The 24,708-nt window shown below is 43.9% G+C and overlaps 1 protein-coding gene across 1 annotated transcript in view; it reads left to right on the top strand.

The window, feature by feature from the left end:
• The window catches only part of CNTNAP2 (contactin associated protein 2), a 1,972,370-nt gene extending 1,948,975 nt beyond the window's left edge, over positions 1-23,395 (top strand). Inside the window, exons 23-24 of the mRNA XM_058723957.1 lie at positions 13,954-14,034; positions 18,249-23,395. Coding sequence (XP_058579940.1) covers positions 13,954-14,034; positions 18,249-18,448 — 281 coding nt within the window. The 3' untranslated portion in view covers positions 18,449-23,395. The remainder of the gene's footprint in view (positions 1-13,953; positions 14,035-18,248) is intronic.
• Positions 23,396-24,708: the final 1,313 nt, after the last annotated feature.

Genomic DNA, 24,708 nt, shown 5'->3' with positions numbered 1-24,708 from the left:
CAAGTGTCATTCAAACTTAAATTGAACTAAGAATCCCCTGGGGAAATTGATGAGTAAGGTTGAGTTAGGCAGAGATGGGTTTGAGAGCCTGCTTTTCTGACAAGCCCCCAGGTGATGCCGATGCTTTGGGTCCAAGGACCTCACTGTCTGTGGCAAGGATATAAATAGCCTTGCAGCGTCCCCTGTACCTTGTAAGTTTAATAGACTCACTCCCGGGGCACCTGGGTGGCTCAGTTGGTTAAGTGTGCGGCTCAGGTCATGATCTCATGGTTTGTGAGTTCCAGCCCCGCGTCGGGCTCTGTGCTGACAGCTCAGGGCCTGGAGCCTGCTTCAGATTCTGTCTCCCTCTCTCTCTGCCCCTCCCCTGCTAACGCTCTGTCTCTCTCTCAAAAATGAATAAACGTTAAAAAAAATTTTTTAATAGACTTAACCCGTAAAACCAATGGAGCCTACTGGCTTGTTCTTGTTTGTTTTTTAGTGGGCATACCTCTTTGACAACCCCCAGTTTCCTTTATGATAATTGGTTTCATTAGATTTGCTTTCTCATCTATAATAATTTCTGTTATATTGTATTCTTCCAGAAATTTGTGCTTTTAATCTAGGTTTTCAAATTCATTTCCATAGAGTGGAACAAAATAAGTTTTTATAATTAATATCCATTCTCTAGAAACTTTCTTAGTCAAATATCTTATACTAGGTTTAGGATTTTCCCCTTTTCTTCTTAGAGTATCTGACTTTTTTTTTTTTTTCTCAAAGAACCAGCTCTGGATTTATTTATTCTATCATGTTTCTATTTTCTTTTCCCAGATGCTTTTATCTTGACTTCTTTGAATATATATCCATGCTCTTTAACTTTGTGATTTGAATGTTCAATGATCTCATTTTCATCACTGGCGTGTGTATGATATCCTCTCACAGAGAAATGTGAACCAAAGTTAACAAATCTAAGGTCCAAGCCCAAGGCTCACTCTTGACCGCACCTCCCAGATGGCAGATTCCAGACGCAGTGTCTTGGCATGAATACTTTTAACCAAGGCACCTGAGAAGCCTCGAGAGCCCACACACCCTTTCCAAGTCACTGCAAGAACAGAGCTGGCGGGCTTGTGCTTTGCAAAGCCGTGGGGGCTGTGGTGAAGAGATGAGGGACGTAGGTGGCTCAGGTGCGGGCAGCAGGGTGCTACCCCCTTTCAGCCTCACCCCTGCACACCGTCCCCTCCTCACACCTGCTACTTCCTAGTGGCTCCCGCGCCTGACAGGGGCAGAGGGCTGCCTTCCCCCAAAGCTTCCATTCTTTCCTAACCGGGACTCTCTAACTTTCTAGAACTCCACTGGGGAAAAATCCGAAGGGGCTCAAACCTCCAGCTTTGGGACAACGTGTAAGGCTCCTTCTTTCCAGGAGCCGCCTGTCTGAAGCCTCCTACTGTGCTGTGTCTTTGAACATCCATGCATATCCCTTGGAGGCATTCAGGGGAGCTCAGCATCTTCCAGATGAATCCAGCATTGCTTCCTTTACTGACTCTGTCACTCAGAAAGACTATTTTGTCAGAATCCCTGGGTGTGAATCCTCCCGAGGGAATCCCTGCCAGTCGCCCCCCCACCGGAAATGCTAATTCTTCCTTTGCTGGCAAATCGGGGGGCCTTGTGTCCTTGCCTCTGATTTGGAAAGTCACAGAAACGTTATCCAGATAAAGTGTTTGACCCAATGCCATCCGCTCTTCAGGGGAAAGTCCCTCTAAACACAGCCAACAAACAGGCGACAAGTCGTTTCGCTCGTTTGGAGAGATCTTTGGTGGATTCCCCAGGCTCTGCACAGACTACTCAGAAATGTCTAAAGACCCAGGGGGATTCTCGATTCTGCGGCTCAGTTTCCTCCAGAGAGTAACCCCGGAAGGCTTCAGGGAAGAAAGCAAAATCAACTTTACGTTAAAATGTGCATAAAAATCCAGATGAATGTGGTTGCAATTATTTTCAACCTAGGGATGGACACGGGTTGCTCTGAAATTTCCCGCTTAGAAAGGCTAAAAGCGATTTTCGAGAAATTACTTGGGAATTTTAACTTTTAGAAGACTGGAAAGGATAAAGACAGAAATGATGGCTTCGATTTGTGAGCGACTTTAACGCTTCAGTGTCTGGTTTTGTTCTATCCTCACAGCGGCCCTATGTGGTATGTGTGGACGGTATTAGCCACATTTTCGTAAAGATAAGAAAAACCAGGGCCCCTGGGTGGCTCGATCGGTTAAGCATCTGACTCTTGATTTCAGCTCCGGTCATGATCTTGGGGTCCGTGAGTTCAAGCCCCGCCTCAGGCTCTTTGCTGACAGTGTGGAAACTGCTTGGGATTCTCCCTCTCCCTCTCTCTCTGCCTTTCCCCTGTACGTGCACGCGTGGGCACACACATTCTCTCTCTCTCTCTCTCTCTCTCTCCCAAAATAAATAAACATTAAAATATATATATATATAAATATATATATATATATTTATATATATATATATATATATGGAAATCGACTCACAAAATTAATGCATTCATTCTGTCGATGAACAAACACCTCAGTGGCTGCAACTCAGCTCTGGCTGCACATTAGCATCACCGGGGCAGTTTTTTAAAACTCCCGATGCCTGTTCCCCATCCCTGAGAGATTCCTCATGTGCAGTCAGGACTGAGCCAGCGGCCCCAGTGTTTACAGCACCTCGCCCAAAACTATACAGAGGATAGCATGATAGGGTCTCAAATTCAGGTATACCCCATTTTTCCTTCCTCTCAATAGAAACTTTAAACGTAAAAGAATTTCAGTCCCTATTCAGAGTTGTGTTCCTCCCTTCTGACATCTCTTAAATATAATGCAGGAGTCTGAAATAATAACTGTGTCCCTAGAGGCAAAATCCCCGCTACAAAATACACCTTCCTTTTTCTTTTTCTTTTTTTTCCCCCGCTTTCTCTTTTTCGATGTGGAAGAAATCATACTGAAGACTGCTAGAGCCAATTAAGTATTTTTTCACACTCCGTTGACCCAAAAGAACTGTGTTAGAGCCACATGGCTGGTGCTAGAAGTTTATCCCATCCTGGTAATGATGTGAGCCAGCGCTGGGGAAGAATCTATTTGTGGAAAACACCGGGAAGCTTTCATTGGTTTTGCAGGGTTCTTTTTTGATGATCCTTAGTCATTCCACCTGCCAACAAGCAAAGATGGTTGTCTTCTGAGATCCAAGGTTAATTCAAGAAGAGAACAGCTCAAAAGACAGCAGACATCTCTAGCTTGAGAGTTGTATATTCAGTTTTACGAGGTCAGCCTTCTTGGAAGAAAAGGCATTGTCTTGGGATTGGAATTAGAAACGTTCACTTGTGCTAACACAGCCGAAAAGAGTATTTCAAAAGCAAGAGCCCAGCTGGGCATTGATAAAAGACTTAAAATGTGTGCAGAATTAATTTTTAAAAGTACTTTCTGTCTGCTCACCCCCCACCGCTTCGAATAGACCACACAGTGGAGCCAGAACCCCGTCAGCGGGCTGTGATCTGGGCGAATGCCGCTGTGGTCTGAGATACGCTCCCCACCTAGACACTGGTTTCTGACTCTTAGGGATAAAAAGGGTTAATTTTACATTTTGAGGAAATAGCAGTGGGACACCTGGGTGGCCCAGGCAGTTAAGTTTATCTGACTCTTGATTTCGGCTCAGGTCATGATCCCAAAGTCGTGGGATCTAGCTCCGTGTCAGGCTCTTTGCTGGGAGCAGAGCCTACTTGGGATTCTCTCTCTCTCTTTCTCCCTCTCTCCCTCTCCCTCTCTCTCCCCCTGTCTCTCTCTCCCTCTCTCCCTCTCTCTATCTCCCTCCCCTTCCCCTTCCCCCCTTCCCTATTTGCACTCTCTCTCTCACACACACAAAATAAATAAATAAACATGAAAGGAAGGAAAGAAGGAAGGAAGGAAGGAAGGAAGGAAGGAAGGAAGGAAGGAAGGAAGGAAGGAAAAAGAAAAGAAAAGAAAAGAAAAGAAAAGAAAAGAAAAGAAAAAAGAAAAGAAAAGAAACAGCAGTTATAACGCGACCTCCTACAAAGCCCAAACCGTGTGGACATTGACAGACCAGTCTACAGAGAGCAGGACCGTATTCATCACCTAAAACAGAAGACAGCATTGCCCGCAAGTCAAGATATAGATGTTATAGCAGATTAAATGTTTTTTAACGTGCATTTGATTTTTCACTGTACTACCTTGAAAGACGTACGATGGTGACAAAAACAAATCAGGAATATCCAGCTGCTTCCAAAAGAGCTATCCACAGTCAAATTATGGCCTTGGAATCTACTGGAAATCTCCATAAAGGGGGAGTAAAAGGATACGTTCATCCTTGCCTGATTCCTCATACGATGAAATGTGCCTCAATGTTCTCACGAATGAGGAAACTCCTCTCTTGGGTAGATAAAAAAGCTATTTTCACCAAGCTTCCGCACCATAAATTCTGGAAGTCCAAAGCCTTTACTGAGACGTGCGTAACACCAAGTGGACATGTTTCTCAGCAGAAGCCCGGAGACCATGGCCTCAAGGTCTCCTGAAGATGTTGGCCTTCTGAATGGTGCCAGCTCAAACACCTGTCAGGGAGGAGAGGAAGTACAGCAGGAAATGTCTTTAAAAGATGCATTTTTGGCTCATTCGCTACGATTGGTATCTTCTTGCCGTCTTTATTTTCTCAGCCACCCTCTCCTTGGAAACTGAGACTCTTTCCACTGTCGAACAGACAACCAATTCTCGCTGGGACCGCTTTGCCAACAGTTAACCACAAATTGTGTTAGCTGGGACCCCTGCATAGCGGGGATGTTCACCAGGCTTGATAAATGTATCTGTAAACGGTGACCCAGCACGTCCTCAAGTGACAGTCACTCTGGTGCTTTGGAATATTGGACAACCACGTTCCTCTGTAGCCGCTGGCCTTCCCCCCTGAGCTGGCCGCCTTCTCTCAACCTCCACCCATATATGCACCAGCAGCAAGGAGACAAGATTTGTCTCAAAAAAAACGAATCAATTCCAGTAAATCAACCATATTCCCCCAGATCTGGGGCTTCTTCACTCCTGACGACACCAGCACAGATTTATTTACACCTTGTGGCAGAGGAACACAGTGACTGCAGAGCCCCGCAGACAGGAGCGTGACCCTCTTCATCGTGAAGGGAAGGCCACACCACCGGGCTCCCCAGCCCTCTCTCTGGGGCTCCCTGATCTAGACTTTCAAGGCTCGGCTTGAGAACCACAGCAAGATGCACAGAAGTGTCTTTAATGAGTCCACAGGGCTCACACTTAGGTGACGGGCACCTACCCGCTGCAAGACTGAACACTTCCGTGCGGTGTAGCCTGCTCTGCGGGAGGGAGACGTTGAGGGAGTCAACCCGTGACAGCCGGCTGTCACCGTCTCTGACCCACAGGGCCTGTGACATCATCCAGCAACAGCTCCGACGACGGACTCATCAACGATTGTAACTAACATGAAAGAAGGAACAGTTTGCCCACCTGAGAAATAACAGGACGCCTTTGCCCACCGTGGAAATGGACGCCCAGCGTCTTACCTGTTTATTTCATGGAATACCAAGACTGAACTCATGTCAGTAACGAGCTGTTTCCAACTCAAATACCTATTATGGGCAGTCGGACAAAAGAACGTGGTGTTCAGCCTGGTCTGGGAATATCCGTGAATCTTTCTTCCCGAAAGGCAATTGAGACAACTCAGAGTTGGCTTTTAAAAAAAAAAAAAAAAAAAAAAAGGAAAGAAATGGAAGGAGGGAATCTAATATAATCAATTGTCCATTCAGATCTTTTGTGTAAAAGTTGGCATTAAACAGTCAGGGGCGCCTGGGTGGCTCACTTGATTAAGTGTCTGACTTCTGCTCAAGTCACGATCTCACAGTTGGTGGGTTCGAGCCCCGCATCAGGCTGTGTGCTGACAGCTCAGAGCCTGGAGCCTGCTTCCGATTCTGTGTCTCCCTCTCTCTCTGCCCCTCCCCTGCTTGCTTACTCTCTCTCTTTCTCTCAAAATTAAAAACTTAAAAAAAAAAAAAAACTTTTTAAACAAATATATAGCAGGTGATGACCAGTTCCTGTATTCTGTTCGTTTTTACCTAATTGACCTTTTTCTCACCAAATCTCTGACAACCAGTCAGGCAGCTGCCACTTGCTCTTTCCTTTAAGAAGCTGGAAATGTCAGGGCACCTGGGTGGCTCAGTCGGTTAAGCCTCCGACTTCAGCTCAGGTCATGATCTCACACCTTGTGAGTTCCAGCCCCGAATCAGGCTCTGTGCTGACAGCTCGGAGCTCAGAGCCTGGAGCCTGCTTCGGTTTCTGTCTCTCTCTCTCTCTCTCTCTCTCAGCCCTTCCCTCACTCACTCTCTCTCTCAAAAAATAAATAAACATTAAAAAAAAAATTAAAAAAAAAAAAAGAACTGGAAATGTTGGGGTTGCAGGGGGGTGGGCGCCTGCATGGCTCAGTCGGTTAAGGGTCTGACTTCAGCTCAGGTCACGATCTCACGGTTCATAGGTTTGAGCCCCACATCAAGCTCTGCGCTGACAGCACGGAGCCTGCTTCAGATTCTCTGTCTCCCTCTCTCTCTGCTCCTCCCCTTCTCTCTCTCTCTGTCTCTCTCTCTCTCTCAAAATAAATAAACTTAAAAAAAAAAAGAAGCTAGAAATGTTGAGGCGCCTGGGGGTTTCTGTTGGTTAAGTGCCAGACTTAGACTTCGGCTCAGGTCACGATCTCACAGTTTGTGAGTTCGACCCCCTGCAGCTGTCACTGTGGAGCCTGCTTTGGATCGTCTGTCCCCCTCTCTCACTCTGCCCCTCCCCTGCCCCCGCACACACTCTCTCCCTCTCTTTTTCTCTCTCTTTCAAAAATTAACATTTAAAAAAAGAGAGAGACTAGAACTGAAATGTAAGCCTTGTGTGATTTCTCAAGTCAGAAGCCAAAAATCCGTAATCCCCTCCCCATTTGAATTTGGAATTCTGGCTGGCTGGCTTTTTGCAAAAACCGAGGTGAGGGCATAGGTGTAAATACAAGACTCAGGCTCGTGGGGATGCGTGCCACATTCTGTTTGCCTGGCTAAAATCCTGCTGGCCTGGAGAAGTCTCTCCCTCCTGCAAATGTGATCGGCCGTCACCTCTCTGAAAATAAAACAACATCCCCTTATATCTTCAGCATCTTAGTCGGCCACCATTTGTTTTCATAGGCTTCTAGAACACCAGTCAGCAGTGAATGGCTAGAACAAATTATTTGAAAAAAATAATTTTCTGCCATCGAGCTCAGACTGGAAGAGAGAATACAGTGAAACGAAACAAAGACGTTGGAAAGAACAAAGGCACGTATACATCATCTGGCCCAGCCCCCGCTGCAAAAATCATGCTGCAATCTAAATTAAATTATAACTAATAGCAGTTTTGTTCGAGTATCTCAAATTATCACTTCAGATGCCGAAGCTCAAGTGGTTTCCATGGCGATGTTTTCTCTACGAGATGTCAGCTAGTATCTAATTTTTTTGTCCCTGATAGATGACAACCTGAAGCTTTTAGTGCCTTTGGTTTTGGGGGTTTTATGTTAGATAATCTCGATTTACTTTGTATGCATTTAAATGTGTTTTATTTGCATTGGTTTCTGAGCCTGAAGTCTACAATTTTACATATTTTGAAACTTAGTAAATAAGAACTACAACTACCTCATTTATCTTGTGTACTAAAAAAAAAAAAGAAGAAGAAGAAGAAAAGCTTTATTATTCTGTCCTCTCCCTGCCTGCTCAATGGGGCAGGCAAGAAATTGGTGGCTAAAGAATTCAAATCTCTTTTTAATATTCTGTTCTTACAACTGTTTTTTAAATAATTTATTTGTACTTAAGCACCCGCCCGGAAACGTCTTCTATTTTTCACATTCCCTAAATGTGATTAAAAAAAAAAATTATGTTCTAACAGTGACGGTTTAAGGCACGGTTAGCACGGTTCCTGATTTCATGATTTCACAATTGTTTCCATGGTGGTAATAAGCCTTCTCTCTGCGCTGTTTGGGTCGGTGAGGGACTCCTATCTGGGTCCAAGGCAGGCCGCCAACCACGAGGAGAATAACTGAGCCTTCGTTGCCTTGAGACCATGCAGTTGTGTTGATGATTTGATAGAGCCGGTGTAGACTGTGTGCAGTGATGGGGAGCCGTGTCCCCTGGGCCTGCTCTTACAAAGTTTGCTTTCATATCAGAAACAGTTCGGCTTAGTGTTTTTGCAAGTCATCTCTGGAGCCAGTTTCCTGGGTTCAAACTCTGGCTCTACCACTTACTGGTTATGGGACCTCAGACCAGCTTTTGGCCTTCCAGAACCTTCCAAAATGGAATGAATACTGCCAACCTGTCGGGGTTCACATGAGGCTGAAATGGACTTAAAGGACTGAAAACAGTGCCTGGCTTACGGCGCCTGGATGGCTCAGTCAGTCAGTGTCCGACTTCAGCTCAGGTTATGATCTTGCTGTTCAGAGTTCGAGCCCCACGTCAGGCTTCTGTGCTGACAGCTCAGAGCCTGGAGCCCGTTTCAGATTCTCTCTCTCTCTCTCTCTCTCTCTCCACCCCTCCCCTACTCGCGCTGTCTCTCTCTCTCAAAAATAAACATTTTAAAAATTAAAACAAAAAACAGTGCCTGACTTGTAGGAAGGGCTATTATTATTAGTCCCTAATTACCTTGTTCCTGAAATTTGAATTTCACCTGCGTTTACATTTTGTACTCCACCACGGAAGGAAAACACTTCTAGGTTGATTCCACCAACCCCTTGCTGTCCTGGGCCCTAATGAGTTTGATCTGTGAAGAAAGTGTCATCCAAACGATGACTAACCTTATAATCCTAGAATTTAGAGTTTTCCTGTTCGTCACGTATAAACAACCTGCATGGTCCCCGGAGCCCTTGTTGCGCGATGTCCCTTACCTCCCGGCCAGCAGGGGTCAGAACTTGTCCCCGTCCCCCAAGAGCCCCGGGGGTCTCAGCTGCCAGGGAGAGGCACCACACTTGCCCCACACAGCACACAGGATAAGAGGTGCTGGTTAGACTGTCATTTACTTTCCTGACAAATCCTTCCAGGAACGCAGCAAAGGGAAGGACAGAACATTCATCCTTTCTATTTTGCGGGGGAGGAAAGTGTATTTTTAATCACCCAGCTCTAAGAACGGATCGCTCTACGGTATGGGTATCATTATGGGAACCCCCCCTGCCCCCCGCCAGGCCCACTTTTACAAAGTTTGTATGTTGTTTCCTTCTTGATTTTCAACCTGAAGGTAGGGCAGGAGGAAGAGGGAAAGGACACCGGTGCTGAGCCCTCAGGTGGCTTCTCGAGTGGCAAAGACAGTGGAAGGGGACAGCGTCTGTGTGTCGAGGGTGAATCCGACCCATGCCTGAGTATGTTTGGAGCCTGTCATATATGTTCCCTCTCTGGCAAGGAGGGCAATGGTGTGCTGTAGCCCAAAGCCTCAGCCGGGCAATGGGACAAGCATGAGTGTGGGTGGAGAATGTCTCATCATGGATTCCTCCAGCCCACGGTCTGCCTGCGCTACGCTGGGTGGAGAAAGGGAGGAGCGCCAACCTCTAGGTGTGCAAAGGAGACACAGTCTGTGTGTGGCCAGTGTAATGGGGATGGCAAGACAGACAAGAGGACGTACACAAAGGAAATAAACAGAAATGCACACGCTCCTATGAGACCCTAAATCAGAGCTGACATAGCACCATGCTTCGATAGTCATCATCATGTTCTATCTCTTGGAGACCCAGGAAAAACGTATATTGAATATAGTCTTTGCCTATTTGACGCAGGTCTGGTCTTGAGACTGTTAATATCTAGAGTCTGGTTTTGTGTGTGTGTGTGTTTAAGTAGGCTCCACCCACAACATGGGGCTCAAAGTCATGACCCCGAGATCAAGAGTCGCATCCTCTCACAACTGTGCCAGCCAGCCTGTTGGGACCTATTCATGCCATTTCCCAAAATATAGGTTCCTTGATTCTGCAGCACCCCTAAAATTGCTCTGCTCTCCCAGCAGACAGGGGATGAGATGGAACAGAATGGAGTCTGTGTCATGGATGAGCTTTGTCCTATGTCTTACTTACGTCTCTTGGTTTCCAAGTTTTCATACGTGCATTTCCCAGAGGATATTGGTACCCCGGGGTGGGGGGGGGGGGGCGGGGAGGACGGTTACAGTGAAATCATTTCAAATATATCTGTCAAAATAGCGCTTGGTCTGCTTGGCCAGGACAAAATGGATATGCCTCAAGGGAGTAAGGACTCACGTGCATTAGGACAACCAGACTTAAGTTATAAATGAAGGCATGAAAACAGGGATGCTTATGCGAGAAACAGAACCGTGCCCTTGAATTTCGTGAGGACTTCGGTTGTACCTCAGGGTTTTTCCCACTGGCTGTTTTCTGATAATAACCAAAGACCAGTGGACACAGGAACCATTAGTAGCTTTTCTATATTTACAGGCTCCAGGCTCTGAGCTGTCAGCACAGAACCGGACATGGGGCTCGAACTCACAGACCCCGAGATCATGCCCTGAGCCGAAGTCGGACGCTTAACTGACAGAGCCACCCAGGCACCCCTGGACTGATTTCATTTTAATGAACGTCTCATTAGCCGTAGCTGCCTGTCAGCACTGTTTGTCATTGGGACCGTGAACATAACTGAGCATGCCTTTAAGAGCATGTCTGTAGGGAGTGTGTAGGGAGTGACAAGAATTCAGACCGATCGACCTTGACAAGAGGGCCAGACATGTAACCGAGGTGGCTAAGGATAGTTTTAGGAAACAGGTAAGATTTGATGGACAGAGAGAGGAAAGGCAGGGCAGAGGTGAGGGGGGCGGAGGGATGAGCCAGAACGTGTCGACCAGGAAGCATCAGGAGTCTGTGTGCCTAGAATGTCAAGTTGGAAAAGTGGCCCCGGCAGAGAAGGAGCAGGAGAGAAATTCAGCTCGAAGGAGGCCTTCCTCCCCCTACAAAGGATTTCGGATTTTGTACGAAAGGCGATCCTGGGATAAATTTCCATGTTCTCTTCTAGCTGTTCCTGTTCTTCTTGGGTCATCTCAGGTCACACCCACACCTTCCACTACTGGTTATGTCAATAACTTCAAGGGATCCAGAGAGAGGGGCGTATGCACGTCTCTAAATATCTGTGTTTTTCTGCGGTTTTGTGGCCAAGGATGCAAAGCCGTACAGTCGGTTTTGGAGCAGAGAGAAAGCGTGATGTGTTCTCCCATCGGCATTACCTGAAGCAGAGAAGCAAACAGCTTCATAGAGTCACGACTCTCACATAATAGAATAATCACAAAATTGCCACTGTCATTGTTTTTGTCTCCGTACTTCATATATTTTGAAGGTTCATGTTACTTAAAAGTGGTGAGGAGATGGCTGTGTTTCTCAGAGGGAGATGAAAAATACGAGCCACTCATAAGATACCAAACGTCCAGTAGACGTCTCCATTTGGGTGTCCCAGAGGCACCTCAGACTCAGTACCTCCAAGACAAAACAGATTTCTCTCCCTCATCCCCTAAAAAGGCTCCTCCTCCCACAGGCCCTGCCCAAGCGGAACTGTCTGGATGCTGGGACTTCCCCACCTGGCTGCCTCATCAGCCCTCAAAAGGCAGGATGGGAATGAATGGCTTAGGAATTAACCTTGCCTGGTTTCCAATCCCATCTGGGCCACTCAACAAGCTTGATGGCTTTCTAGGAAGATATGGACTAAATAGTGTCCAGAGAAGGGTAATTAACGTTGTCAGAAGGCCTGTAAACTAGGTCAAAGATGAGTCGTGACAGTATGAACTTTCATCCTCGGAAAGAAACTCGCAGTCTCTCAGTCTCGGAAGGGTGGTTTATGTCAGTAACCAAATCTTACCATGACCTATGAGTGTATGAGTTGTAACATGGCAACTACAAAGCAGCTTTAGGCAATTTACTGTAACTAGATAGGGTTGTAACTAAAACCACATCCGTGCTTTAAATTAGTGTTTTGACTGTGTAAACCAAACTCTTCAATGAGGCACAGAAATTCCTCATCAGTAACAATTTTCATCTTTTTTATTGTTCACTGTGGATCCCCAGCACTTAGAATGGTGCCTGACACATAGTCGATGTTCTGGAAAGATCTGTTGAATGGCTGAATACATTCATTTGTCACATCTACAAATAATCCTTCGATGAAGGGAACACTCAGGTTTAAAGAAGAAACCCAAGGTTTGCAGAAATATTATTTAGAAACCATTTTTATTCACACGGGATGATTTTCTGATCACCCTTAACATCGGATGATGAGCCTACAAATGCAAGGTCATTGCATCCTTGGGCCGACACTTGGAATTTTGAATATCCATCCATGCTGCCCACACCAGAAAGTCCTAAAGGGCATGGGGAAAGTCACTGACTACAGTATACTTCATGTTGGCTCTGTCTTTCCCTCTCTCCCTAGACATGGGATTGGACCAGTTAAAATAAGCACACAATAGGGGTGCCTGGGTGGCTCAGTCAGTTAAGCGTCCGACTTCCCTTCAGGTCATGATCTCACGGTTCGTGAGTTCGAGCCCCGCGTCGGGCTCTGTGCTGACAGCTCAGAACCTGGAACCTGCTTCGGATTCTGTGTCTCTCTCTCTGTGCCCCTCCCCTGCTCATGCCTCTGTCTCTCTCTTTCTTTCAAAAGTAAATAAACATTTTTAAAATATTTTTTTTTTAAAGAAAGAAAAGTCCCCAGGACTCAGAGTTAAGTTCTTTCATTTGTGTCTTTCTTAGCGTCTGCATTTTAATCAAATCGACAGGCTTGAGTGGCACTGGTGGCCGAGCTGATTTGGAATATGATCGATCCAGGAACAGATCATTTTTCTGGTCTTAAGTCAGAGAAAAGCTGAAGTAGCATTTGCTGGTAGGATCTGAAATCTCGCTGGTGGCCCTATTTCCTGGGGAAAAGGAAAAGAAGGGCTCTACCTACTTTTCATCATTATCCTGGGGATCCTTCAGAGCAGAGAGCTGAAGGAGGAGCCTTACGAAACCCGAGTCCGTAGTGAGATCCTCCTTGAACCCTAACACAGACCTCTTTCCTCCGTGGGCACACATTTAATTATGCAAAATAACTCGTTCAAACATTTTTTAAATACCTAACTGATGCCATCCAGTAACCATGGCTCTAGACTAAGGTGATCTGCTGAAGGAGGAAGGTACTTCCGTTGGAGTATTTGCCTTAAACCTGAACGTCTAAAACAGAGGCCCAACGAATATGAAATTGGTTTTGAAGTTACATTAGCTCATATGGATGGTAACAGATACTCTGCTGACCTCTAGAAAGACTTCAGGATCCGTTTGTCTTTTGCGTACTTGAAATTTATTCTAGAGAAACACCTAGCTGTAATATAACCGGTTCTGGTTTTTTTTTATAACAGGGAAAGAAATGGAAACTTTATTAGGCAGTGTATATTATTCTCAACTGTTATGAAATGTTACCCGCTTACACATTCCTGACATGTCCTGTGTTTTATTAGAGTCATGCAAAATGTTCACTTAAAGACATGATTCCTTTTTAAACTAAAGGTATAAAAGGCTCTACAGAAATAGCCAACGTAGATAGAAAATAGTAGCTGAGGCAGATTTCAGCCAAAGGTGAGAAAAAAAACATTCTAATCCATCAGCTTGCGTGTCAGTGGAACTGAAGCAGGACGGCTCAGGTAGCTCTAAGATTCTCTAATATTCCTCCAAAAGACTGATCGTGCTTCTCTGGGTCTCATGTCAGACAGAACAGCCGAAACAGGGGTGGAGGCACTGAGACATGTGGAAACGATGGCAAGATGGGCCTGTCAGAAACGGAACTCTCCTCTGGGGAAACAGGAAGTGCTGAAGAGTTGTATGAAAAAATATCCACATCGGGTTATTTGGGATTACTAGTATCCTTGACTCTTACACTTGACTTTTCCATTTCTTCCTCTGCAGCCAGTGCTGATTTCCCATATAATCCAGGACAAGGCCAAGCTATAAGAAATGGAGTCAACAGAAACTCGGCTATCATTGGAGGTGGGTGATGCATAGCACAGGCTCCTCACCTGTGGAAAGTAAGAATTGTCCGTAAATGCGTCGTCTTAAAAAAACCAAAAACAAAACCACCATCTAGATTTTTCCTTGATTTGTTTTGTTATTTAAATATGACTAAGGATTGTGACCTACAGATGTGGAGACACGGATGTAAATGTAACCCGGCTACTTTAAAAAAAATTTTTTTTCTTTAATGTTTATTTATTTTTGAGACAGAGACAGATCGCGAGTGGGGGAGGGGCAGAGAGAAGGAGACACAGAATCCGAAGCGGACTCCAGGCTCTGGGCTCTGGGCTGTCAGCACAGAGCCCAACTCGGGGCTTGAACTCACAACCCATGAGACCGTGACCTGAGCTGCAGTCAGACGCTTAACCGACTGAGCCACCCGGGTGCCCCGTAACCTGGCTGCTTTTCAATGCTGACCCGTAAGAATGGGATGGTCGTGCCGGGCTAGCCAGAGCCTGAACAGGCAGGCCAGCCATCGTGCAGGAGCCACAATGGCCTCCTCCCTCCTCTCTTTTCCCCTTCTCACTCCCGCACATCCCAAAAGGCCCAGGATCACTTACTGCAAAAACAGGCAGGAGTGTGCCAGTCTGGCTGCCATTATCTTAATAAAGATCATCAGAAAATTAATAAGCCAGAGTATCTAAAATATTCCAGTGTCTTTTCTCCCCAGGGACGGCTGCAGAATAATTGAAGTCTCCTAGCCCAGTCCTTCTTATTTGGGTTGGTATCCTTGCCCCCCGTTGCCCACCGTCTCCTCTGCCTGAGCCCCCCTGTCTTACTGCATCCAAGTGTCCCCTGCATGTCTGAGAACAGCTAATACTGTAATTGTATCAAGGGTCTTAAACACAGCCAATCACCTTGGCTTAGTCGGTAGGTCTCTTTTCCACATGGAGAAGTAGATGCCTGTAAGAAATACCTGACTTGGGGCACCTGGGTGGTTCAGTCAGTTGCACGTCCGACTTCAGCTCAGGCCATGATCTCACGGTTTATGAGTTCAAGCCCCGCGTTGGGCTTTGTGTTGATGGCTTCAGATTCTGTGTCTCCCCCTCCCTCTGTCCCTCCCCTGCTCACACTCTCTGTCTCTCCCTCTCTCTCAAATAAACATTTTTAAAAAGAGAGAAATATATGTGACTCTAAAACTAGAATACATTTAGAATGCCGCCTAAATCACATTGTCCAATCACAATCACATCGGTACAGTCTTATCAAGGTCCCTCTCCTCACTGTGTTTTGTTTTTTTAAGATCAACTTTATTGAAGCATGATATGCATGTGTGTAAGCGTAACAGGTCAGTGACTCGTGACAAACACAAACACCCATAGCCACCACCACAACGAAGATCTGGAACATTCCCACCCACAGAAAGCTCTTTGTGCCCCTGTATAGTCCATCCTTTGCCCTGCCCCACTCCGAAGAAGGGCCACCTCTGATTTGCTTTTTGCTGTGTTCATTACTTTTACCTCCTTTAGAGTGGCGTAGAAATGGAATCATAGAGTATGTCATCTGTCCGTGCCTTCTGTCGCTCAACGTCATGTTTCTGAGGTCTCTCCACATGGTTGCATGAATCGATAGGCTATTCGTTTTTATTGCCAAGTTGTGTTTTGCTGTGTGAATGTACTAGAATTGGTTTTATCTGCTCACCTGTGGCTGTTTGGTTTGTTTCCAGGTCTGAGCTATTTTGAATAAAGCTGCTATGAGTATTCTTTTTGAAGTCTTATGTGAACATAAGTTTTCATTTCTCTTTGGTAATTGCTGGGAGTGCAGTTGCCGGGTGTGACAGAAAGTGGAGATTAGACTCTGTAAGAAATTGCCATACAGTTTTCCAAAACGGTTGAACCGTTTTACATCCCCACAGTTCCTATCTGACAGGCCAGGTTTGCTCCACAATCTTATCAGCACTTGGTATTGTCGGTCTTCTTAATTTGAGCCACTCCAGTGGATGAGTAGTGGTAGCTCTTTGCAGTTTTAATGTACAATGAGCTGATGACTAATGACCCTGAGCATCTTTTCATGTGCCTGTTGCCATTTGTAAATCTTTCGTGAAGTGTCTGTTTAAAACTCTTTCTCCAGGGTGCCTGGGTGGCTCAGTCGGTTAAGCGTCCAACTTTGGTTCAAGTCATGATCTCCCAGTTTGTGGGTTTGAGCCCCGCATTGGGCTCTGTCCTGACAGCTCAGAGCCTGGAACCTGCTTCAGATTCTGTGTCTCCCTCTCTCTCTACCCTCCCCCGCTCATTCTTCTCTCTCTCTCTCCCTCCCTCCCTCTCTCTCTATCTCCCTCTCTCTCTCTCTCAAAAATAAACATTTAAAAAATAAAAAATAAAAACTCTTTCCCCATCTTTTAACTGGATTATTGGACTTCTTTTGAGCTATAACAGTTTTTTATTTTCTAGATAGTTCAAGTCCTGTGTCAGACATATGTATTGTGAATATTTTCTCCAGTCTGTGACATGCCTTTTCATTTTCTTAGCGGTATTTTTTTTTAAAGCAAGAAATCTAAATTTTGATGAAGTCTTATTTTTTTAATCTTTTTATGGCTTGTGATTTTTTTTTTAATTCTATTTTAATGATATGCCTCTTCAAGATTGTGAAGATTTCTTCCTATGTTTTCTTCTAGAACTTTTATAGCTTTAGTTTCTGTTAACTAAGTCTGTAATCACTTTGAGTTAACATTGGTACATAGCATGAGATAAAGGTCAAAGACATTATTTTCCAAACTAATACCCAGTTATTCTCAAACTACTTGTTGAAAAGACTATATACTTTTTCCAAATTTAATCTCCTTGGCACTTTTGTCAAAAATCAATAGACCATATATGTGTATGTCTGTTTTCTGGACTCTGTTGTGTTTTGTTGATGTATTATATATCTTTCTTTACCCAATACCATGCTTGCTGTATTGTTTTACCTTTATATTAAGTCTTGAGACAGCAACATGCATTCTCCAGCTATTTCTTTTTTGTTTTTCAAGATTACGTTGGCTATTCTGGACCCTTTACTTTATTGCCATATAAAAGTTAGAATCAACTTATAAATTTCTACCAAAGAAAAAGTTTGCTGAGATTTTCATTGGGATTGCGTTAGGTCTATAAATGGACATCAAAACAATACTGAGTGCTTCGGCTCTTAAACGTGGTCTATCCATCCATTTATCTACGTCTTTAATTTCTGTCAGTAAGGTTTTGTGGTTTTGAGCGAACACAGCCTTGAACAACTGTGTTCAATTTGTTTTATTATAAATGGTATTATTTTATTACTTTTTTAAGTTTTTATTACTTTAAATGTTCTTCCAAGTATTTTCTTGCTAGTATATAAAAATACAGTTGATTTTTGTAGCCTTGCTAAATTTACTGTTAGTTCTAGACACTTTATATATATATATATATATATATATATATATATATATATTACTTAGGATTTTCTAAGAGATGGTCATGTCACCTGAGAATAGAGAAAATTTTTACTTCTTCACAGTATGTACACTTTTTATTTCTTTTTTGTTTTATTGCACTGACAAGGATTTCTGGTACATTGAGAGAGAGGACTTGCTTCCATTGTTTCCTGTTTTAGAGAGAATATGTTTACTCTTTTAGTATTGACTAGGGTATTAGCTGTAGGTTTCTCGTAGATGCAGTTTATCAAGTTGAGAAAGTTTCCTTCTACTGATACTTTCTGAGAGGCTTCACAATGAATGGAGGTTGAAATTTGTCATATGCTTTTTCTCCTATATTTCTTTAATGTGGTAAATTACATCGCTTTGTTTTTTAATGATAAACCAGACTTGCATTCCTAGAATTAACACCTCTTCACCATAATATATTCTTTGCCACACATTGCCAGGTTTGATTTGCTAAAATTTTATTAAAGAGGACTGTTGTCCCATAGTTGTGTTTTCTTGTGATATGTTTGTCTGGTTTTGCTATCAGGATAATGCTGGCCTCATAAAATGAGTTGAGCAGTAGTTCCTCCTCTTCTGTTTAACTGTCTATCAGTTCCTCAGAGAATAGCATTAAGATCTCCAAATATAACTGTGAATTGGTCTAATCTCCTTTCAGTCCTGTCCACATGTGTTGCTGGTGTTTTGTGTGGGGGAGGGTGGCATTAGAGAGAACCATGACAACACGAGGAAAGTGGTGTTGGAGGGATGTATACAAGGTCTGTTTAACCTCCAGTGCCTCTCCTGCCTCCACCAGGTGTCATCGCTGTGGTGATTTTCACCATTCTCTGCACCTTGGTCTTCCTCATTCGGTACATGTTCCGCCACAAGGGCACCTACCACACCAATGAAGCAAAGGGAGCAGAGTCAGCAGAGAGCGCGGATGCTGCCATCATGAACAACGACCCCAATTTCACAGAGACCATTGACGAAAGCAAAAAGGAATGGCTCATCTGAGGGGTGGCTATTTGGCTGTGGGAGAGGGAGGGGCTAGCTATTCGGGAGGAGGGAACGGGACAAAAGTGCACCCTACTTTATACTCTTGAGCACATCCTTAAAATATCAGCACAAGTCGGGGGAGGCAAGCAACAGAAAATTCTGGAGACTGATCGCCACAAAAAGTACTTTTTAATATTTCTTTATAGCTGAGTTTCCCCTTCTGTATCAAATCAAAATAATACAAAAAATGCTTTTAGAGTTTAAGAAACAATTGAAATTTGTAGGTAATACTGTCTTATTTTGTGTGTGTTTAGAGGTGTTCTAAAAACCCATGGTAACAGGGCAAGTTTTCTACATTTTTAAGAGCCCTTAGAATGTGGATATTTTTTTTCTTGAGAAAAGTTGATGCACATGGCCTCCAGCATTCTCTTCCTTTTGCATATAGTCAATTTTTAATGGGCTGTCGTAGTAACTAGTTCGTGTTCATATGCTATTTCTTTTGGTGTCCTGTAAATTGGAAAAGGAAAGGAAGGGGCCAACAGAACCTATTGTCTGCCAGTTTTCAAAGAGACCTCAATCTATGCCTATTCTCTGAGCATTCCCACCTAAAGCACTGAAGGAAGTGAGCATATGGCACCTGTTGTGTAACAACATAACTAACATAGCAGAGAGAAGCATTAAGAACCAGGGGAAGTAGTTTCATATATTGGGATTGTTGGTTTTATTTTTCATCAAATTCTACAAGCTAATACTATTCCGTGTGCATAGTCTTAGACCTCTTCATGACCTGTGACTGTCAGCTACAATGCGGTGGTGACCAGCTGTTACAAAAGATTTTTCCTCTGCTTTACCTACATCATGTTAGGTTACACTATATGTGTGTGGGGGCACCTCGGTGGGGAATTAGAGCCAGATGCTATGATTTGTTTGCTCTGTTCCTTTTAGAGTTGTAGCAAGAGTGTGGACACTTTCTAATGAATGATGCATAAATTAGGTTGCTCTTCTTATCTTGCTTTAAATATTAGTTTTTAAGCCCTTGTGACAAAATCCTAGCAGACCATGTCCTCCAAATGGACACGCCACAATAAAGCCAGGTTATGATTGCTATTATTATTGCTTTACTCCAGAATCATATGGAAAATACTGCCGTATTTTCCATCATCTAATCCATGTATCATTCCATCCTAAACAGACACACTGCCACGATTCAGGGACCTCTTTGGCAGATACATCTGAACCTTAGGTTCATGACCAACCTGATAACTGACTGTTGCTTCACAGAGAATGGACACGTCTAGTTAGTCACACCTCAGTCTAATCAGGAATCTTGACCAACTTGTTCCAACAAAGAACTCGTTGGTTTTATTTAAAAATGATAGATTTTGTGTGTAAATAGATGGGACAAAGCTCCTATTGAAGCATCCAAGAAATAATTTCATTGATCTCTTTTTGTAAATTACACAATTTATTTCTAGAATGACTACCATTTATGATCATGATAGTTCAGACTCTGAATAAGTACTTTAAAATTTTTTTTCAGATTCCAACATTTTGAGGAATTCAATAGGATCCCTTTTTTCCTTCTCCTGGAAGCATGTAAGATGAGGTTCAAAAAGTATTATTGCTGTTTTTCTGACAGCGTGCCTCAATAAAATGGAAATTCTAGTTTGTTAGGGTTATATGTACATATTTTTCAAGATTCTCGGTATGCCTTTGCTTTTTGGAGGATCTCAGTTTCTTGGGTAATGAAAACTGTTATCTAGAGTTGCCAAGGGCCCCCTGCACCTGTATATGACACATTCCAAAGGAGATACTGGACCAGTTCATTCCCATCAGAGCCGAGGTAACAGAACAAAAGGGAATCGGAACGCCTTTCACAGTTGCTGACCCTCAGCCACTGTCACGAACACCCTTACCTTAAAGACGTCTTGATCATTATTCCATAATACACGTTGTTAAATGAAAAGTATGTGGTACGACTAAAGAGCAGAACAGGAGAACCCAAGTGACATGTTAAAAACAAAGCCTGTTTTGATGACTACCATTAAGGGCTGTTTCGTGTATTGTCAAATTACGAAAGCAAATTTTAAACATTATGTTTTGTAGAAAGGTTTTTTAGAATTTGTTTTAAACCTGCTTTACAGCTATTAATTTTGCACTTCACAAATAATGCCAGATGGAAATGTATTGTTTCTGGCGTTTCCCATGATAGCTTTCTTCTTTATGCATTGTGTCAGCATTTTCCCTTTCTTCCCAAAATGATTCAGGGGTTAAAACAATCAAAAACAGTCCCTGACACTAAAACGGCCTTACCCTTTCTTTTCACTCTCTTCTTCCCTCTTTCCTGCCTCAAAAGGTGAAAAATAAAACCCAACACTTCCTTCACCAAATTTGCAAACCTAGGGCACTGGACTGACTGAGGGCTCAGTGGGTCTCCCGTGTCACCGCCATTAAGACATACAGTATGCCCTTAAGGGAGTAAGTCCGGCCAGCAGACAAGACACAAAAACGTAGTTAAGGTATTAAGTAACTAAGTTAAATGCCAAGGGAGTGCTGGAAATCCTTGGCTTCTCTTTGGGATTGTGGGCTTCACCAAAAGTCCTAAATGTATCTATGAAGGCCATATCCAGTACGTTCTAAATGGTCAGTAATTTATGTGAAGATAAAGAAACATCTCTTTTTTCCAGCTCCCTCCCTTGAAAGCTCAGGACGACGCTCCCTCCCTTGAAAGCTCACGATGTCGTGACCCAAGCTCCGCGTCTAATCTTGCTTTGTCAGTCACATCCCGCAAAACCTTGACATTCTTCTGTCCCAGTCCATTATCATTCTAGTCCAGGGCTAGTGGTAACCTCTTTAAATAATAAAAACAAAAAGAAAAAAATTTAGAAACAAGAAGCTGCTTTAAAGTTTCAGGAAGAACTGATGCCTGACTTAAGGTTGTTTGTACAGGAAGCATCTTCCATGTAGAAAGCAAACATCTAGGTTTTGACGAGGTAGGAGCAGGACCTTGAAAGCAAGATCAGTGCCATTCTCAGCTCTCAAAATAACATATTCCCTAGAGCACAAGGAAACTAGCTTAGGAGGTGAGAAGTTACATTGTCAAGTTCTTCTCTGACCCATCTTAATGCATAAGGCTATGGGAGCTAGAAACAAGGGTTTGGAGGGCCTTTGTTGGACAGTTTCCCATTACCCTGCGTTTGATGAACAAGCATCCTTTACTAACAGGAGCAGGGATTCAGAGGCATAGGAAAAAGAGCTGGCATGAGCCAAAGAGTAGATCTTAATGTTACTGTTGAACGTCTGTGGAGCCGCCCCCAGATGCCCTCAGAGAGCTTGGCACAAAGACACACACCATAGGAAGCGCCGAAGGAAAAAGTAGCTACCAAATAGGAAAACGCAGTGTCAGCGTGGCGTCCGGAAGAAACTTTTCTTTCCTTCTATTACAGGATCTGCTCTTTTTCTCCCTCTCCTTCCTTGTATAGGGTAAGCATTGCAAAGGTCTCTTTATGCCTCTAAACAATTAGCACCTCATTTAAACCGCTTAATATTGTTTCCTTTTCATCATCCTGTCCAGCAGTTTTCAAAAAGAAAGGCAACAGTTATTAAATTGGATGCCAGTTAGCCAGCCAAAAACAGGTCCTAAGTTACTAGTGACAATAGAACCAGCTGATCCTGAAATAGATGAGAGACAGCACGTCTAGCTGATTGGGGCTGAAACCAACGAGCACCATGTTTAAAATGATATCATGGTGAGCGTAGACCCTGGGCATCAGCTGATAGAGTCCTAACCCTTTCTCTCTCCCTGGCTTGCCACGTGACCTTTGTCAGACTGGTGAACCTTGGTCCCTCTTTGCCCCATATTTAAGATACAGCTGCTCTGCCCTCTTAATAGGACAATCGTGAGGGGCCATTGAGTCTTGACTGCAGCGTCCTTTGACACCCAAATATAAAGACCCAAGTCAGTGGAGCCCCCTGGAAGACTTACTTTCTGGCCTGTGGTTGTAAGTCACACCAAATGAACAATGTGCCCACATCCGGGAGTGTGCAGACTTGTGAGGCATTGCCGTACAGCTGCTAAATTGTTAATCAGGTAGACTGCCCAGGACCTAACCTGTCAATACTGGAAGATGCAACATCCGAAGGCCAGAGAAATCAGAACTTCGCTTGCACAAAGCCCTGCGTCCCCACCCAGATGGGACTTACAGCTTACACATGCCCCCAGTGCCATTGGGCTGGCTCGTACGTAAGACGACACAAGAAACAAATGTGATTTTTCCGTGTAGCCTAGTGGCAACGTGCCTACACTACATACGCCCTGCATGATAATGTTGGAAACTTTAGAATAGATGTCTTTCACAGCAGTATTTTCTGGATACGCGTGGTATGTAGAAGTCATTGTCGATGAAATAGGGAAACCGTGTCGAAAAGTTGATTATCTCCCGTGGAGCAAGGACTGGCAGATTATAAAGATACCTGAGCACACAGGTATTAATATCCAACATGCACTTCCAAGGTCACTTTCCAGATGAAAATGTGCTTTAAGATCAGGTCTACACAGGTGGCCTGCAACGTTTCCAAGTTCAGTTTATTTCAAAACAGCCACCGCTGGGTTCTAACATGGCTATAAGACATCCTCTCAAAGTAGGCCAAGAAACAGTTCAGATGTTACTGATTCTAAGTTTGGTTGGGTTTTTGCATTTTTTTCAGTGAGCATCGTGACTGCGGAGGTCAGGGTTGTGAAAAGCTGGGCTAAGTATTCTTTCTGTAAAGTCGATTAGGATTCCACCCTGCGAAATGACACAAAAGTTTACTCTCTAAAAGCAACAGCATGTTAAACTACAATGAAAGAAGGAAACTATGTATGTATGCCTAATATCCTTTGTGAATGTCTTTCATTTAACTGAAATTATATTAGAAACCAGATTGGTAAATAAAAAATCCAAAATAGTTTTAATTATCCTAAAAGCGATTCTTTGTGTTTTGTTCCACTTGATTCTTTTAGAAGCCATTTTCAACCTTCAGCGAAGAAAGTTCCAGGCACTGGAACATACATCTGTTGGGAATATAATCTTTCCCAAAACTACAGCGGTACAGTCACTCTTCAAAGACGGGTCTTCCGTGGACGCATTCATCGTCAACCTTCTTGGGCCACACATGCCTCCCCTCCCCCATTTTTCTTAATGTAGCATAATGGATATTGGCTCCATGTTTTAGATTAATTTACACACAGCTTGATAAAATGCAGTTAGAGTTAAGTGATGTCCAGAATACATTCCGAGCCTTGCTTAGAATGAGGGAGTAACACTGGATAATGGGCAAATGGATTCAGGCCAGTCAACCAGACAACAGAGATGTGCAACGTGTCTTTCTAAGTGCACTCCAGATGCGTTAAGAGCCGTAGTCCTAAATTATTCCTCCTATTTGCTGGTCTTCAGTTAACATTGGGAAGCCATTTCCTTTTAATCAATTCTCAGTGAAGCATTTCAACGTATACCAAATAAGTGTGAATTCCCAGTTAAAAGCCCAACCTCTCTGCTCCTTAGCAATTCCCGAGGCCAGTCTATAGCAATGATACTCAAGTCTTCTAGAAAGCTCTTGGTAATGATCCTGCTTTACCAGTGTGACCCAACAGGTGGAGAATATCAGAAAGTCCCTTGAGTAAAGAAAGCCAGCACTTACGAAAGTTCACAGCACATTTTAAAGGAGTGAGCAGGCGTGTTAGGCCTTAACATCTCCGCCAAGAACGTGTGAGCCACAGCATGCTTACCTCCCTTCCCAGTACCACCTACCATGCGCTGTGTAGACATCAAGATCAGTAATTTGCAGGAGGACAGTGCCTTCCTTTGGCACAAGGCAGGATCTGTTGAGTAAATGGGGGTGTAAAAGTAGAGAAGGGGCTGAAGGGAGACTTGTAGGGGGGATTTTACTCTTTGTCAGTAATGACATGGCATGGTGGGTTTACCAGAACATAGAGAGGAGGAGATCATTGTGTTCTGTCTTGAGAAGGGGTTTGTGTGAACCTAAGCAGAAAGCCAGCTCTTTATAGCAAGTGTTATGAGTAATCATTAGCACGTGCTCACTTGGCCTTGGTCACTCTGAAATCACGAATTCAGTGAAGCCTGAGCTAAATAATCCTTGTGCCTAATGGTCCCTCTCTCCCGGCAACACTTCCCTCCCCGCCCTCCCCCCCCCCCCCCAGCACCACAAACACACCCAGCATGACTGCATAGGACCGGGAAGAGAACACAACTTTCTTGATTGCGTTTCCATGGCCTTTC

Source organism: Neofelis nebulosa, chromosome 4, assembly GCF_028018385.1.
Source record: "Neofelis nebulosa isolate mNeoNeb1 chromosome 4, mNeoNeb1.pri, whole genome shotgun sequence".
Taxonomy (NCBI): domain Eukaryota; kingdom Metazoa; phylum Chordata; class Mammalia; order Carnivora; family Felidae; genus Neofelis; species Neofelis nebulosa.
Note: the sequence above shows the minus strand (reverse complement) of the source record. Positions and strands in the feature narration are given on the sequence as shown.